Below are 18,499 nucleotides of genomic sequence, written 5' to 3'. Positions count from 1 at the left end.
AGCCCATATGTGTCAGCAGACTTCCAGCACCGACAGAGCATGCCCACAACTCACAAACCCTAACTAATCCGTATGTCTCTGAAACGTGGGAGGAAACCCACACAGTCAGGGGAACGTACAAATTCCTTACAAACAGTGGCAGGAACAGTGTTACAATAGCCATTACGCGACTGTGCCTCCCACCAACAGGAAGCGTGACATTGGCTTATCAGGTTGGTACCTTGGAAGCCACCAGGAATGTACGAGAGAGGATTTGTCATGGTGACTAGTTGACCTTTTGGAATAAGTGCTTGACATCGGGAGAGGGCAGCTCAGTCACTGATGAGTACATCTCGCGAGCTGAGCTGAGGGTACGTGGTGTGCAATGTGCAGAATGGATTAGTTAATAATAGACAAAGGGGCAATTGGGTGAAATTAGGCTGGTTGACGCCAAGGTCTAGAAATATACACAATGCCTATAAAAGTATTCACCCCCCACCCCCGGAGGATTTCATATTTTATTGTTTTCCTACATTGAATCACAGTGGATTTAATTTGGCTTTTTTGACACTGATCAACCGAAAAAGCCTCTTTAGTGCCAAAGTGAAAACCGATCTCTACAAAGTGATCTAAGTTAATTACAAATATAAAATACAAAATAATTGATTGCATAAGTATTTACCCCTTTAAGTCAGTATTTAGTAGATGCACCTTTGGCAGCAATTACAGCCTTGATTTTGTGTGGATAGGTCTCTATCAACTTTGCACACCTGGACACTGTAATTTCCCCCCATTCTTCTTTGCAAGATTGAGGTCAGGTCTCTGACTTGGGAACTCCAGGACATTAACTTTGCTGTTTTTAAGTCATTCCAGTGTAGCTTTGGCTTTATGTTTGGGATCATTGTCTTGCTGGAAAACAAATCATTTCTCAAGTCGCAGTTCTCTTGCAGACTGTGTCAGGTTTTCCTCCAGGATTTCCCTGTATTTTGCTGCATTCATTTTACCCTCTACCCTCACAAGCCTTCCAGGGCCTGCTGCAGTGAAGCATCCCCACAGCATGATGCAGCCACCCCATGCTTCACAGTAGGGATTGTGTGTTTTTGATGATGTGTGGTGTTTGGCTTATGCCAAACATGGCATTTAGTCTGATGGCCAAAAAGCTCAATTTTGGTTTCATCAGAGCATGGAACCTTCTTCCAGCTGACTTCAGAGTCTCCCACATGCCTTCTGGCAAACTCTAGCTGAGATTTCATATGAGTTTATTTCAACAGTGTTTTTTTTCTTTGCCACTCTTCAGTAAAGCTGCGACTAGTGAAGCACCCGGGCAAAAGTTGTTGTATGTGCAGTCTCTCCCATCTCAGCCACTGAAGCTTGTAACTCCTCCAGAGGTGTCATAGGTCTCTTGGTGGCCTCCCTCACTCGTCCCCTACTTGCACAGTCACTCAGCAAATCTGGCCTGCTCTAGCCAGATTTACAGCTTTGCCATATTCTTCCCATTCCTTAATGATTGACTTAACTGTATACCAAGGGATATTCAGTGACTTTTAAATTTTCTTGTATCCATCTGTTTTCAATAGCCTTTACATGGTTTTGCTTGGAGTGTTATTTTGTCTTCATGGAGTAGTTTTTGCCAGGATACTGACTCACCAGCAGTTGGACCTTCCAGATACAGGTGTATTTTTACTACAGTCAATTGAAACACCTTCACTGTGCACAGGTCTGCAAAAACAGATCTCCATTTAACTAATTATGTGACTTTTAAAACCAATTGGTTGCACTAGTGATGATTTGGTGTGTCATATTAAAGAGGGATCAACACTTATGCAATCAATTATGCGTTTTATACTTGGAATTAATTTAGATCGTGTTGGTGCGTGGCCAGGTGGTTAAGGCGTTCATCTAGCGGTTTGAAGATCGTGAGTTCGAGCCTTGGCTGAGGCAACATGTGTGTCCTTGAGCAAGGCACTTAATCACACATTGCTCTGCGACGACACCAGTGCCAAGCTGTATGGGTCCGAATGCCCTTCCCTTGGACAACATCGGTGGTGTGGAGAGGAGAGACTTGCAACATGGGCAACTGCCAGTCTTCCATACAACCTTGCCCAGGCCTGCGCCCCGGAAACCTTCCAACGCGTAAATCCATGGTGTCATGAGACTAACAGATACCAATAATAATAATTTAGATCACTTTGTAGAGATCTGTTTTCACTTTGACACAAAAGAGTCTTCTTCCATTTATCAGTATCAAAATTAAATCCATTGGGATTCAATGTTGTAAAACAATAAAACATGAAAATTTCCAAGAGGGGTGACTACTTTTTGTAGGCACTGTACATGGGTCATGTTGAGGGGGGTGGGAAGGGTCAGTTAGGCTAAAATTGGGTAAAACAGTGTTGTCACATTCGCATCAGAGGCTGGTTTATGTCTTGTATCGGACAATATATATTTTTTAAAAGATTAGCATTATTTGTCAAATGTACATTGAAACATACAGTGAAATATGTTGTTGCATTAAATCAAATCAGTGAAGATTGTGCTGGGCAGCGCACAGGTGTCTCCACACTTCTGGCACCAATGTTGCAAGCCCACAGCTCACTAACCCTAAATGTGTAACTTTGGAATGTGCAAGGAAACCGGAGCACCCATGAGGTCACAGGGAGAATATAAAAACTCCTTACAAACCCCTGTGGGTATCAAACTCCGATCTTGCGCTGTAAAGCATCGCACTAGTTCTTTCGCCGCTGTACTGCCTGATATCGATCCAAGGCAGTTAAAAACTTTTGCATTATGCACAAAATGCTGGAGGAACTCAGCACCTTTCCCATTGATGCTGCCTGGCCTGCTGAGTTCCCCAGCATTTTGTGTGTAGTGCTTTGATTTCCAGCAAATGCAGAATTTCTCTTATTTGTAGCTAAAAACTTTTCTCAGGGATAGGACTTGGCTGATTGCATACAACTGAGGCAAGGGAGAGCAGTAAGCCGAAACAGTGCAGTTCAGTGTCCTTATTACTGATTTATTGCTTTTGATTTTTCAATATTCCTTGAAAACTGACCCCATTAAGGCTTGCAAGCACCTTGCTTTGATACTAGCTGAACAGTGACCCTAATAAATCCTTCCTGGTGCTTACAGCACCTATGGACAGATATTGGATTCAAACAAATTTAATAAAGTTTGCTGGTGGTTTAAAACCTCCGGTTCCTATTTCATCTCCAAGGGCTGGACATGCGAAATAAATTAAGTGCAGAAGCTCGTGCTCTCAGATCACGACCCGAGATGTTTTCTGGTAACCCCTCAACACGGCACGGCAGGAAGTAAATGCTTTAATTTCAGTAATGAAACATTAATGGAGAGCTGGTTTAATTTTCCATTTGAGGGTGTTTTTACACCAGACTGCAGTGTCTCTCAGGTGCAAGGATCATGGGCTTCTGCTGCAGAGATCCATTTCATTTATTACCTGGTGGGCACATTCTCACCAGCTATCTGACAATGGCATACTAATCGTGAACACAGCCCAGCACATCACACAAACCAATCTTCCGTCCTTGGACTCACTTTACACCACACGCTGTCGGAGCAGTGCTGCCAGGATAATCAAGGACACGACCCACCCAGCCAACACACTTTTCGTCCCTCGTCCCTCCGGGAGAAAGCTCAGGAGCTTGAAGACTCGTACGGCCAGTTTTGGGAACAGCTTCTTTCCAACTGTGATAAGACTGCTGAACGGATCCTGATCCGGATCTCAGCCGTACCCTCCAAATATCTGGACCTGCCTCTCGTTTTTTTTGCACTACCTTACTTTCCATTTTCTATTTTCTATTTATGATTTATAATTTAAATTTTTAATATTTACTATCAATTTGTACTCCAGCGAGCATGAAAAGCAGAATCAAATATCACTGTGATGATTGTACGCTCTAGTATCAATTGTTTGGTGACAATAACATAAAGTATAAAGTATTATCCACCAGATCTAGGCATTCGCATCTAATGTAGAGGGTTAGATCTTCACATCTCAATGAAGTACACAAATTTTCTCCGAATGTGGATGGAATTCTGAATATTCCAGGATGCAGTCCTTAGCTTTGAAATTCTGATCAGTATGCAGATGATTCGCTTCTTAACAACATGGTTGATGTCTTTGTCACTGACAAAGCATTTTGCCTGATTAATGTAAAACAGCGAGAGGGAATATTGAGGGGCATCAGTGCTGCATGGAAGATCCCCCCTTGTCACCACCTGGTGAAGGGAGCAGGATCAACTACTGGGTCAACAGGGCATCCTCTATTTCAGATCAGTCAGTAACAATAAGTTGCAGAGGTAGTTCAGGTGAGTATTGTTACTGCAGTGTAGTAGCATTCAGAACTTCTGACAAGGGGTTGAGATAATTTGTCTGGATACAATAAAATATAAACCTTGAATTCATTAAGATTTGTGCAGTGACCTATCCAACTTATGATTTTACCCCAGGGGTCAACAAGCAGTTGAAGTCTTTCTGTTTGAAATTCACATGTGTCTGATGGTGGGGATGGTCATTTCTCAGTGACAGTACCCTACTTGAGGGAGTAAACCTTTTTCTCCCCCTCTCCTTTTCAGGTGACTATAGTAATGTTATATCTCGAGCCCACCAGGAGAAAAGCCCTTCAGTCCTGCAGCGCCCTCCCATGAGACCACCAGACCCTCCCTGTCGGGACAAGATCCCTCCGCCTGTGAAAGCAGAGCCACCCAGTAGCATGGAGGACGCTCCGCCTTCAGTGTAAGCTCAGGTTTCTGGTGAATAACTCACATCTTGTCTAATTGATCCAAACCCCTCTCTGAGCATTATGGCTGACTTTATGGGCAATGTATACAGTACTGTGTAAAAGTCCTGTGATTAGGCTAGGGTTAAGTCAGTGGGTTGCTAGGCAATGCGCTTGGTGGGCTGGAAGAACCCGTTCTGAACTGTATCGTTAAATAAAATTTTAAAAATTAGGGGCAATTAATTGGCACATAGATGATGGAAAAATGGCAGGCCGCGTAGGAGGGATGGGCCAGAGTGATCTTGGAATAGGTTAAGAGGTCAGCACAACATTATGGGCCGAAGGGCCTGTACTGTACTGTGGTGCTCTATGTTCCTAAAGACAACTTGGGGAGAGAAATGGGGAAATCACTTAACAAGATGGGGTGGGAGGGGGTTTAGTGGGAAAATAGGGAAGAGAAAGGTGAGAGGGGTGGGCATTGGACTTGTGAAGGAAGATAAAGCAAATGGCTACCTGAGTGAATGTAAACTCGAGGTAAATAAGTTTTGTGACACCTAGAAAACCAGATAGGATACAATAGTTGATCACAGAATAAGTTTTTTTAAGAGTTGAATTTTCTTTGAGCCCTCAAGCAACATAGCATCTGTGGACTTGTTTCAGAAGTGTTTTAATTACTGACAAAACATAAAGTCTCAGCCCACTGTGTCAGTTATTGCTTTGGTCTCATTTAGCTGATAATGTTTAACAAACATGCATGGGTTCTTTGTGTAATCAGTTCACTTAGAAACAGTGCAAGATGAGAGAGAAAAACAATCCTTTTGGCTGCAAAGTTGGACTGAGTTGTGAGCTGGAGCTGTTGATGGGAGTGTGATCTACAAGACTCTTCTGATTTGGCACTTCCAATGGATTTCTTGCTTCCTATTGCGGGACAGTTCACTACCTTCATTTTTGGAGGAGGAAGACTATCATGGGAGTTTAAATTATCCTGCGTTGCCTCCATCCCAGGAACCTGAAGCAGTTTGAACCTGTGCCCTTAGAGGTCAGAAAATGTTATATAGCGCTGCAAGACTATGAATAGCGGAGACTTCTACAGAAAAGGAACCAAGGTTGTAAACCCATTTATAGTCTCATTCCTTTCGAGTACAGGTTTGTTTGCCAATGGCCATTTCCATCCTTTACTGTATGAAGTTAAATCCTACTTCAGCACAGTTTAGATGAATTGAACCAACACTCACAGTGAGAATTTAGCATCTGAAGAACTGAAGTATGTGTTGTCTGAACATAGGTTGCTTTGCTTCAGAGCAGTTTTATTATCTTCTGTTCAAATATGATTTTTGTTTTAAATTTCGATTGTTTGCATGCAACAACATCTGTTCAATGCTGGAGTTTACACTCAGTTGACAATTTACCCAACCTGCTGAATAAGCATCCTACTTTTGTAAACAGATCCAGTATTTGGAATCTGTGCCGGTCCTGATGAAGGGTCACGGCCCAAAACGTAGACCGTTTATTCATTTCCATTGATGCTGCCTGACCTGCTGAGTTCCTCCAGCATTTTGTGTGTGCTGATCTGTACCAGTTGCAGGTTTGAACCCCCAGTAGTTAGCCCTATTATTTTGTGCGACTGGCCATACATTGAGCCATACCTTAAGTTGTGCGCCTGCATGAACTTTGCTTGAAGTTTTGAAGCTGCTCAAAATGTAAGATGTTGATAGTTTATTGACATTATTTTAGGGCATTTGCAGTCAGATTCCAATGAAAATACCTCTGTATTTCTTCAAATTTACTCTTGTCCAGAGGGAAGTTTAGTCTACTAATTTCCTTTATAAAAACCACCATTTAATGCCAGGTTACCCCATCACCCCAGATTTATGAAGTTCTCACCGGTACTACTCAACGTGAGGAACTTCCCACTCCATTTTTCATTTTGATCTTCCATTTTAATGAGTCAAATGGCTCTTGGAAGGTGACAATTAATTTACTCTTAACCTTCCAGATCCAAGTGATCCCCTGATCCAGTGATTAACATTGCTAGAAGTTAATGACCAAGATCCGGAACTTGTTTATTGCAGCTTCCTTGAACTTGGAGGAAGCCCATCATAGATTACAAAGGTGGTTCCACAGCTTTTACAAGGCTGTTTTAACCATTCGTTTGTCCTTTCCTCTCTACCCCCTGTGACTTGTAGTTCCTTCTTCTGTTTCCACAATGTGCCTTTGTGTTAAGTTCATAAATATAGGAAGGAGCTTGAAATTGGACCAGCTTGTTTTGTACAGAACCCTCGCAGCCTGAAAGAGGTCTTTACCAGATGAATGACCAGATGCCATTGAAACCCCCACCATGACAGCTGAGTCAGATACTTCTGGTTCTGTTTTCCTCTTTCTCCATCTTTCCTCTATCTTGCTCCCTGCTCACTTTCAATCTTCTGAAGGCAGTGACTGCCCTGCAGTCTTATAGCTGAAACTGTAAGATGGAGACGCAGCTATGACAAGTGGCACTAAGATCCTTCCAGAGCTGCTCTCCGCACATGAGAAGATGGACAGAAGAAACCATGGCTGGATTTTGTCTTGCCCTCACCGTATTCTGCGATTTTTGTTTTTGATTTCATGCGCTCTTTCTGAAGCCTCTGTTCCATTGCCCCTCATGGCACTGCATGTCCTTCCACTCTCCGTCCCCTCTGCCCCACCCTCATCTCCCACTTCTGGCTCACGTACTTTCTAGTGTTTGGCCTCTGCGTTAAATTGAAGAGCTCCCTGAACAGTTTTTTGTCCCTTTTTGAGTAGGAGTTAGGGGTGTGGTGAGAATCGCATTGAATTGCTTTTTCGGGGACTTTCCAGGCCCAACTTATCTCTGAGTATATCACATAGATCCTTGTGATTTTTTTTCTCCCTCTCTATTTGTTTTGGGTTTTGAATTTCAGTCCAAATGGGTCAACAAAATTAAGAACACTCCTTTGAAGGAAATTGCAAGCTGTTCTTTATTTTTCCCTTTGGCCCACATTCTCTCTTCAAAAGTACTTTTTGAATGACAGTACCCTGGCCCCAGGGTCAGCAGGCAAGCCAGGTTCATCGGGAGGCTCTGCCCTGCAGCTCTGTGTCATAGAGAATTGGGACAAAGAGGAGTCGCTCCATTTTGGCATGTGGTCAGTCCTGAGACTGCCATGTGCGAGCATCCAATCCACAGATGTTTGGTTTGCACGTGTACTCCTGATTGAGAAGAATTCTGCAGCCGTTCTAGGTATTCATCCACTGGAATATAAAGCCATAATCTTTCCTTTTGGTTTTATAATGATTAACCTCTTCCAAGGGAATACTTAGACTGTACTGTTTTAATTTACAGGGTTGCTTCCAGAGCCAAGTTTTTTGAAAAGGCTGCTAGAGTATCAGGCAGGTAAGAGAGAATGATTACTATTGATTCTCCATTATTTTGTTTCTAAAACATCCTCTGCAGTACCCAGGAATTTGTTTTATACACTATGAGTGCTTATGGGAGGGTAAATTCTGTGAGGAAGGCTTAATCCGTTGGATTTTTGAAGTGAAGATGATTTCTTGCCATGACTTGTGCTGAAATCGAGTGTTCCACTGTATAATTCCTGATGCTGAACAAGTTTGCCAGTGTTCTGCGCACTTCATTTATGAGTAACTGCATAGAATTACAGAAGGTTCGGGAAATTGCTTCATCATTTGAGCCAAGTGTTGCGGCATTTTTTGGCGGGCAGCGGAGAGGGAACTGAAGGCTTTGTTCTCACTTTGCTGTTACGTCTTGGCTGCATCACTTTGGGATGCACTGAGAGTGGGTGCTACCTGTTGGTGGGGGTGGGAAACTGCCGCGAAACTTCGGAAGTTGTTCTGATTGCTCACTGTAGCTTTGGCAGAAAATGGATGGAAAATGCAATACAGGATTATCCCTCCAATCTTCCACAGGAAAAGTGACGAATAGTTAGGAGAACCCTTGTGATTAACCTTTGGCAATCGATATAATGGAGCTGTTAGAAGTACTTTTGGATGAGCTGCTGACCTCGGTTTCTCTCCTTTCAAATGCTCCATGTACAGTAAACAGTAAAGGGTAACGTAGGTTGGAAACATTAGTCGTAGGGATAGGACAAGGATTCTGAGGAAGCTAAATTTGCCGTGGTTTTACCTGTGCATGTTGGGGAGTGAGATTGTTGGAAAGTTGAAGCTGATATCAATAAGATTGAAAGAATGCAGAGAAAATTTACAAGGATGTTGCCAGGACTTGAGACCCCAAGTTACAGAGAACGTTGAAGTCTAGGACTTTATTCCTTAGAGCGTAGGAGAACGAGTTCAAAGTTAATATATTACTGAAGTACATATATGTCACCATATACAACCCTGAGATCATTTTCTTGCAGGCATACTCAGTAAATCCAAGAAACACAATAGAATCAATGAAAGACCGCACCCAACGGGACAGGCAAACAACCAATGTGCAAAAGACAACAAATTGTGTAAATACAAAAGAAGAAAATAAGAGAAATAATAATAACAAATAAATAAGCGAGAACATGAAATGAAGAGTCCTTGAAAGTGAGCCCACAGGTTGTGTGAACATTTCATTGATGGGGCGAGTGAAGTTATCCCCCTGGTTCAAGAGCCTGATGTTTGAGGGGTGATAACTGTTGCTAAACCTGCTGTTGTGGGTCCTGAGGCTCCTGTACCTTCTAACTGATGGCAACAATGAGAAGAGGGCATGGTCTAGTTGGTGGGAGTCCCTGATGATGGATGCTGCTTTCCTGTGACAGCCACCTCATGTAGATATGCTCAGTGGTGGGAGGGCTTTATCCTTGATGGGCTGGGCCATATCCACTACTTTTTGTAGGATTTTCTGTTTAAGGACATTGGTGTTTCCATACCAGGCTGTGATGCAGCTAGTCCACATACTCTCCACCACACATCTGTAGAAGTTTGTGAAAATGTTAAATGTTGTATTGAATGTTTGCAAGTTTCTGAGGAAGTAGATGCGCTGTCATTCTTCATGATTGCAGGAATGTGGTGAGCCCGGGGCAAATCCTTTGAAATGATAACACTTATGAATTTAAAGTTGCTGATGCTCTCCATCTCTGATCCCCCGTTGAGAACTGGCTCAGGGACCTCCAGGTTCCTCCTCCTGAAGTCAATAATCAGCTCCTTGGTCTTGCTGACATTGTTGTGACACCACTCCGCCAGATTTTCAATCACCTACCTTTTCTGCTGATTTGTCATCACCTTTGATTTGGCCTACAACAGTGATGTCGTCAGCAGACTTAAAATATGGCATTGGAGCTGTGCTCAGCTTCACAACCATAGTGTAAAGCAAGCAGAGCAGGAGGCTAAGGGGAGATTTGCTAGAGGTATACAAAATAATAAGGGATATAGATGGAGTAAATGTAATATATTTTATATATTGGCGAGACCCGACGCAGACTGGGAGACCGCTTTGCTGAATTGAGGCAACACTTCACCTGTGAGTCGGCTGGGGCGATATACTGCATCCGGTGCTCCCGATGTGGCCTTTTATATATTGGCGAGACCTGACGCAGACTGGGAGACCGCTTTGCTGAACATCTACTCTCTGTCCGCCAGGGAAAGCAGGAACTCCCAGTGGCCACACATTTTAATTCCACATCCCATTCCCATTCTGGCATGTCTATCCACGGCCTCTTCTACTGTAAAGATGAAGCCACACTCAGGTTGGAGGAACAACACCTTATATTCCGTCTGGGTAGCCTCCAACCTGATGGCATGAACATCAACTTCTCTAACTTCCGCTAATGCCCCACCTCCCACTCGTACCCCATCTGTTACTTATTTTTATACATACATTCTTTCTCTCACTCTCCTTTTTCTCCTTCTGTCCCTCTGAATATACCCCTTGCCCATCCTCTGCCCCCCCCGTCTTTCTTCCCGGACCTCCTGTCCCATAATCCTCTCATATCCCTTTTGCCAATCACCTGTCCAGCTCTTGGCTCCATCCCTCCCCCTCCTGTCTTCTCCTATCATTTTGGATCTTCCCTTACCCCTCCAACTTTCATATCCCTTACTCACTCTTCCTTCAGTTAGTCCTGACGAAGGGTCTCGGCCTGAAACGTCGACTGCACCTCTTCCTAGAGATGCTGCCTGGCCTGCTGCGTTCACCAGCAACTTTTATGTGTGTTGTTGGAGTAAATGTAAGCAGGCTTTTATCACTGAGGTTGGATGAGTTCTGAATTAGAGGTCATGGATTAAGGGTAAAGGGTGAAATGCTTAAGGAGAACATGAAGGGACACTTCCTCACTTCAATATTTATGGGATATTTGGATGTGGACATGAATTGGAAGGCTATGGTCTGAGTGCAGGACAATGGGAGTAGGCAGTACAATAGTTCAGTATGGACTAGATGGGCCAAAGGGCCTGTTTCTGTGCTGTAGTATTCTTTGCTTCATGACTTTAATTAACATTGATCATAGTAACTTCTCATCTGCTCTTCTCCTCTAATCTACCTGTTCTATTCCCAGAGCTGCAGGACCCCTACTTAGAAACATCCTTCCACTTTGGTCAACCTTTAAGTGAAGCATGTTCATGTGTGGCTGCAATGCTGAGCAGGTAGTCTTGAATGCTCATTCTTAATAATCAAAGGCATGCAGCACAATTTGAGAAATTTCATCAGGGTTGGAGCCCAGAGGGTAGAAGTGATTAAAGCCATCCCATTTAAAAAAAAAACTCCTTGATGGGCACAAACTTTGCCATGATTTTCAAAGATACAGACTCAGAAACTGAAAAGTAGGTCTTTTCTGGCTGGCATGCACACAATAGACCTCTCTGTGTATTGTACACTAAGTGGCCACTTTATTATGTACCACCTGTTGTAACACATGGTTATTTGAGTTATTGTCACCTTCCTGTCAGCTTGAACCAGTCTGGCCATTCTCCTCTGACCTCTCTCATTGACAAGGCCTTTTCCCCACAGAACTGCCGCTCATGACAGTCATGAGAGAGACTGTAGCTCGGGAGTTAGTTTGGGGAGCTGTGGAAGACCAGGTCACAGTTGGTAGCTACATTGTTGGGTAGACTATCAATTGAGAAATTACTGGAGCATGTGATACAGTCAATACAATTATCATGGGTTCTTCATTTTAGAGAAAATGCAAGTCAAATGGGGGAAAAAGTTACAGTGGGAGACGAGTCTGAGAAATGTATTTGAGATCAATTATAGTAGAATATACTGTGGACCTTACAAGGAACTGACTATCTTAATGTGACATGTACAATTAATTAATGATCTCATTGACAGACCTTCTGGAGTTAAAACGTTTATAATTTTATTATTACATTCTATTTAAGTATGACAAATTGAAATCTGAAGCTAGTCTCAAACTGAAATGCAACTACACTCAGTGCTCACTACTGTACTTAATAAAGTTGCTACTGAGTGTATGTTTGAGGTGTTCTGCTGCTGCAGCCCGTTCACTTCAATGTTGGACGTATTTTGCATTCAGAGATGCTCTTCTGCACACCACACAACCCTGTTCTAACGTGTGATTATTTGAATTACTGTCGCCTTCCTTTCAGCTTGAACCAAGTTGGCCATTCTCCTCTGAACTCTCTCATTAACAAGGCATTTTCACCAATACAACTGCTACTTACTGGATGTTTTTTAAAAATTTTTTTGCATCCTCTGTAAACTCCTGAGACTGTTGTGCATGAAAATCCCAGGAGATCAGCAGTTTCTGAGATACTCAAACCACCCCATCTGGCACCAACAATCATTTCAAAATCGCTTAGATCGTATTTCTTCCCCCTTCTGATGTTTGGTCAGAACAACGACTGAACCTCACGACCACGTCTGCATGCTTTTATGCATTGAGCTGCTGTCACATGATTTCTGATTAGATATTTGCATTAACGAGCAGGTGTACTTAATAAGGTGGCCTCTGAGTGTATATGGAGGCTAATATTCTGCACATATACCAGTACTTCTAATGGAATAAACCAACATTATCCCCCTTGTAAAGCCTTTCCCACAGCTCTGGAGTGGCTAAGGCTGATAGAGGGGACCTTCCATTTTGAGGATTCCTCTTGGAGTTTAAGACATTACTGACCAGCTCCCTGATTGGGAAGATGCCAGCTGAGCCTGTGCCAGTATAGACCTGGGATAGGTGTGTGTGGCCTTTTGAAACTAGGGGGAAGAAGCAGCTGTCACAGGCAAAGGTTGTAGTGGAAAAATGCAATTGTCTATTTTTTAAAATTTTAATATGCTAATCAGTTTAATTTTATATTTTTTATTATTTATTAATTTTCATGCATTTTTGTATGTTCATAAGACATAGGTGCTTTGAAAAAGAGTTAAGATGTTCTGTGGCTGCTTCCTCACTTACTGCTGAGAGTAGACCTGTCAGGAAGTAAATCGGGTAGAGATTGGTTTTACTGTAGTCTCATGTACAGTGAAAAGATTGTCTTACAGATTGTTTATACAGATCAAATCATTGCACAGTGCAGAGAAAGAACAGCGTAAAACAGTAGCAATGCAGAATACGGGATAAAAGCTACAGAGAACACACAATGCAGTGAAAAACAAAGTGCAAGATCGTAATGAGGTAGACTGTGAGGTCAAGAGCTCTTCTGGTCGTACTGGAAGTCCATTTAAGAGTCTGATAACAAGGGGATAGAAGTTGTCCTGGTGGTATGCGTTTCAAGTTTTTGGACGGTGCCTGGATTTCTCTACTGCCCGGTATGCCGCTGGCATTTAGGGCAGCAACGAAGCTCCTCCATCTCTGCTGGTGTCCAGGGACTCCTTCATCGTGTCAGTAGCTTGGTTTTCACTACTGTCAGTCATGCAAGTTCCGGGTGGACACTGAGGAGTTCAATTACGCTGAGATGTAGAAGGATTCTTCATTGCTGTTCCTGTAACAATTTTGTTTTACCACTCGGTTGTTAGCCCTGAGCTGAACCCCCGAACCTGGAGGACCACTGGACCACTGATAGTCTGGTTTCTACCCTTTGACCTGGTTGGCATGCTTGACCCTTCAAAGAGGCAAACCACAAAGCCCTGACTCTTGCCAGGTCATTGAGGTGCGCAAGCCTCCAAACCACAACAAGGTTGTGGTCCTCTTGGGGGGTGGTGCCTGGGTGCATACTAATAATTAGAAATGGATTTTCCAGGAACATTGCAGTTGTGGCCACAATGGAAGAAATGTTGTGGTGCAGGTTCAGGTGACAAGTAAACTGCTGATCACAATATACATGTACTGTACTGTGCAAAGGCCCTAGGCACATACTGTATATACAGCTAGGGTGCCTAAGACTTTCATACAGTACTGTAGTGATTTTATGTATTGCACTGAACTGCTGCCCGACGAAAAACAAGTTTCATTACATATGTGAGTGATGATAAACCTGATTCTGATATGGGTCCCTATTGTGGACTGAGAGTGGGAAGGGGGCAGAGAGAGAGGAATCATGGTTGGGAAAGGAGGAAGGGAGAGGGAAGGGAGTGGGAAGCACCAGAGAGACATTCTATAATGAATAATAAACCAATTGTTTGGATTCAAATCACCTTGCCTGGTGTCTCAGGGCTGGGTGTGTCAGCACTCGCACCACCCACCGCTCCTGACACTCCTTGTCTGCCACCTGTCCCACCCTCGCCATACTTACAAACTCCTGCCAGATTTACAAACTCACTCTCTGTTCCACGTTGACAAATACAGTACTGTGCAAACGTCTAAGGCACTCTGGCTATATATCTGTGAGGCAATGACGAACTCACCAGTAGCACTATTGCATCAACATTAGATAAGCATCATTCACTAGAAAAACAAATTAAACATAAATTGTTTACAGGAAGAATACTATTGGAACAATAAAAAATCTATTTTAGTGCAAAGTGGTTAGTGTGGTGACAGTGTTGCTATACTGAAGTGGTGATTAGGGTCATTCCAATTTGTTCAAGAACTGAATGGTTGAAGGGTAACAGGTTGTACTGCCCTCACTGAGTGTTATGACATCAACTAGACAGTCAGCCAAACCCCATTCAAAAATGACATGGGAGTCAGAGTATAGCTTCCTAGTTCCTTGTTTTTATTACAGACTCAATAGCATGACACAGTGAATCTGAAAAACAACACAATACAGGTGTGATTACCACGTTGTTCTATTCACACAAGCAAATAATACACAGATAAGTAGGAACTTAGTTAAACTTCTTGTAAGTAAATATTCCGACACATAAATACTCCAGGTAAATAGTAAACCATTACCATCTAAGTTAGTGTCTAATAAACTGAAAAATAACATTCCATTTCTGCGAAATTTATTGCCACCTTTAGATTAACTTCTAAACAATATAGCATCGACTCATAAGCGATGCTTCTGCTGGGGAAACAACAGGATGGATTTAGATAGAAACTTACTTCGCTCCTAACATAAACCTCTGGCCTTTTGCCAGCCAATGTACTTTCCTACTTACTACTTCCTGACTGCACAGGAAGTGACCTAATACAGATCTGAAACTGCTCATTGCAGAATAAAAGTTGAATGTGCTTAATCACATAGTAACAAACATAAACTAATTGCCCAAAGTGCAGAACACAGGTGGTGTGGTACTTCAGACTTCTGTACCTCCTGCCCAACGGTGGCAGCAAGAAGATGGCATGGCCTGGATGCTGCATATCTTTGATGATGATGCAGCCCTTTGAAGATGGAACCTTAGCATGGCAACCTGTGCAAGCTGAACGCTGCAGGTCTGCAAACATGAGGAAAACTGTAGATGCTGGAAATCCTAGGCAACGCACACAAAATGCCAGAAGAACTCAGGAATGTACAATTAATGTTTTGGACCGTCACCCTTCATCAGGGCTGGGGGGAAAATGATGAGAAGTCAGAGTAAGAAGATGGGAGGAGGGGAGGAAGAAATACAAGGTGGTAGGTGACAGGTGAAACTGGGAGAAGATGAGGGGTGAAGTTAAAAGCTTTGGAAGTCGATTGGTGAAAGAGATAAAAGGCTAGAGAAGAGGGAATCTGATAGGAGAGGGTAGAAGATAATGGAAGAAAGGGAAGGGGGAGGAGTACTGGGGGGTGGTGGGCAAGTGAGAGGGGGAAACAGGAATGGGAATGGTGAAGTGGGGGGGCAGTTACCAGAAATTCAAGAAATTGATGTTCATGCCATCAGGTTGCAGATCTACTTATTATTTCTTTTACAACATCCATGTTCACTGTGTAAGAGGCTACAATTATAGCAGGTGACCAAGGATCAATGAGAATGTGGAACACTGATCACTCCCCGGAAGGAATTAAACCACTTTGGAGCACAGCTGACTAAAACAAAATTTGCCTTGTCAAGTTGTGAAAAGAAATGGCTTTAGAGATGGTGGGTTTGTTGGTTGCCGTCTTCCAAAATTTCCTAGATTCTGGAACAATCCCAGCGGATTAGGAAGCAGTACTTATGAACATAAGGGGAGTGGGAGTAGACCACTATAGCCCTCAAGCCGCTTCTGCTGTTCAGTCAGCTTCAGGTTTATTATCACCGACATATGTCATGGAATTTGTTGTTTTGCAGCAGCAGCACAGTGTAATACAGAAAAATGATATAAATTACCCTCAGCAATATGCATGCTGTGTATGTATGTATGTGTATACAATATATAGTGTGTGTGTGTTTTCTTGGGTTTCACGGTCTATTCATAAATCTAAGGTGGACGGGAAGAAGCTGTTCCTACAATGGCGAGTGTACATCTTCAGGTTCCTGGTACCTCCTCCCTGACGGTAGTAACAAGAAAAAGGCGTATCCTGGGTGATGGGGGTCCTTAATGTTGGATGCCACCTTTTTAAGGCATCACCTTTTGAAGATGCCCTTAATGGTGGGGCGGCTGCTGCCAATAATAGAGCTGGCTGACACTACAAACTTCTGTAGGTTTTTCCAATCCTGTGCACTAGCCTCTTCACACCAGACGGTGGTGCAGCCTGTCAGAAAGCTCTCTATCTATTTATTTATTTAAATCTTACATCCATCCCACCACGTGAGGGAGTAAAAATCTTGGTGTTATGACTCCATTGCAATGTACAGACATGTGAATTTATAAGTCTAATTTCTAGTAGAAAGAAGCTGCTCCCTAGCCTGTTGGTCCTGGATTTTATGCTGTGGTAGCGTTTGCCAGGAAGCAGCTGAAACAGTTTATGGTTGGGGTGATTGGTGTTCCTGATGATCTTCCAGGCCTACCTTCTGCACCTGCTGCTATAAATGCCCTTAATGGAGGGAAGTTCACCTCCACAGATGCACTGGGCTGTCCATACCACTCTCTGTATTGCCCAGCGATTGAGGTTGGTGTGGTTCCTGTACCAGACAGTGAGACAGCCAGTCATGATGCTCTCAATGGTGCCCCTGTAGAAGGTCTTGAGGATTTGGGGGCTCATGCCAAACTCCTTCAGTCGCTTGAGGTGGAAGAGATGCTGTTGTGCTTTTTTTTTTGTCACAGCCAGTGTGTGCAGCCCAGGTGATGTCATCCGTGAATCGTATACAGAGAACTGCTCACCCCCTCAACTGCAGACCCACTGATGTTGCTCAGGGTGAGCCTGTCTCCGTTCCTCCTGTAATCCACAATCGGCTGTTTCGTTTTTTAGACATGGGGGGGAGAGATTGTTATCCTGGCACCACTGTGTCAGGGTGTTAACCCCTCCTCTGCAGGCTGTCTCATCACCGCTAGAAACACATCTGTGCATCCACAATACATCTGTAGAAATTGGCTTGAAAAGATTATATCTGATCTGCCACAAGCATCATCTTGTCTTCTGCGCCATTAATCACAGAGTAATGGAAATGTTCAGTAAAAGGAGGGGACAGTACAGAGGGAAAGCTGCAGACCATCCAGTCTAACTTATGAGAATCAAGTGTATTGTCACTAATATGTGTCATGAAATTGGTTGCTTTGAGGCAACAGTATAGTGCAATGCACAAACAATTACAAAAAGAAAAGTTCAAAGTTGAAACTAAATTTATTATCAAAGCACGTATATGTCACCATATACTACCCTGTGATTCATTTCCTTGCAGGCATTCAAAGTAGAACAAAGAACTACAATAGAATCAATCAAACTGAGCAAATACAAAATAAAGATAAATAATGACAATTAATTAATACTTTAACAAATGATACTAAGAACGTAGTTATAGAGTTGTAAGGTTGTGGAATCAGTTCAGAGTTGAGGTGAGTGAAGTTATCCACGCAGGTTCAGGAGCCTGACGATCGGAGGATAATAGCTGTTCCTGAGCCTGGTGGTGTGGGATCTAGGCCTCCTGTACCTTCTTCCCAATGGCAGCAGTGAGAAGTGAATGTGACCTTGACTGGTCAGAGTCTTTGATTATGGATGTTGCTTTCTTGTGGAAGTGTCTTGGCAAAAATATGAAAAAAAAAAGATAATTGGTGCAAAAAAAAGAGCAAAATTGTGAAGTAACGTTGAAGAGTTCATGGCTGTCATTAGGAAACTGCTGGAATCCATACCAAGAGTAAGTGGAGTACTTAGTGAAGCACAGCATGATTTGGCAGATTCTGCATGGTTTCATAAAGGGAAATAACATCTCAAAAATAGATTAAAGTCTGCAGATAAAACTAACTGAGTGAATAAAGGGGTCTGATATATTCAAATGTCCAAAAAGATGTTTGAAAATTTGCCACATTAGAAGTTTTTCACAGGATAAGGGGCCATGGGGTTAAGAGCAAGCGTGGGTAGTGAGTTAGTTAGAGACACAACAAAGAGGAGGAGGAGAAGGGTCATTTTAAGTTGGCAAGTTGAAACTTCATTGGTTGCTTCAGCGTTAG

At 43.0% G+C, this 18,499-nt stretch overlaps 1 protein-coding gene across 2 annotated transcripts in view; it reads left to right on the top strand.

Moving 5' to 3' along the window:
- The window catches only part of ophn1 (oligophrenin 1), a 243,209-nt gene that overhangs the window by 195,184 nt on the left and 29,526 nt on the right, over nucleotides 1–18,499 (top strand). For both annotated transcript variants that reach the window (XM_072270950.1, XM_072270949.1), the window contains exons 21-22: nucleotides 4,573–4,732; nucleotides 8,053–8,103. In XM_072270950.1, coding sequence (XP_072127051.1) covers nucleotides 4,573–4,732; nucleotides 8,053–8,103 — 211 coding nt within the window. The remainder of the gene's footprint in view (nucleotides 1–4,572; nucleotides 4,733–8,052; nucleotides 8,104–18,499) is intronic.

Source organism: Mobula birostris, chromosome 10 (assembly GCF_030028105.1).
Source record: "Mobula birostris isolate sMobBir1 chromosome 10, sMobBir1.hap1, whole genome shotgun sequence".
Taxonomy (NCBI): domain Eukaryota; kingdom Metazoa; phylum Chordata; class Chondrichthyes; order Myliobatiformes; family Myliobatidae; genus Mobula; species Mobula birostris.
The sequence above is the reverse complement of the archived record's forward strand: the minus strand, read 5'-3'. Positions and strand labels throughout refer to the sequence as shown.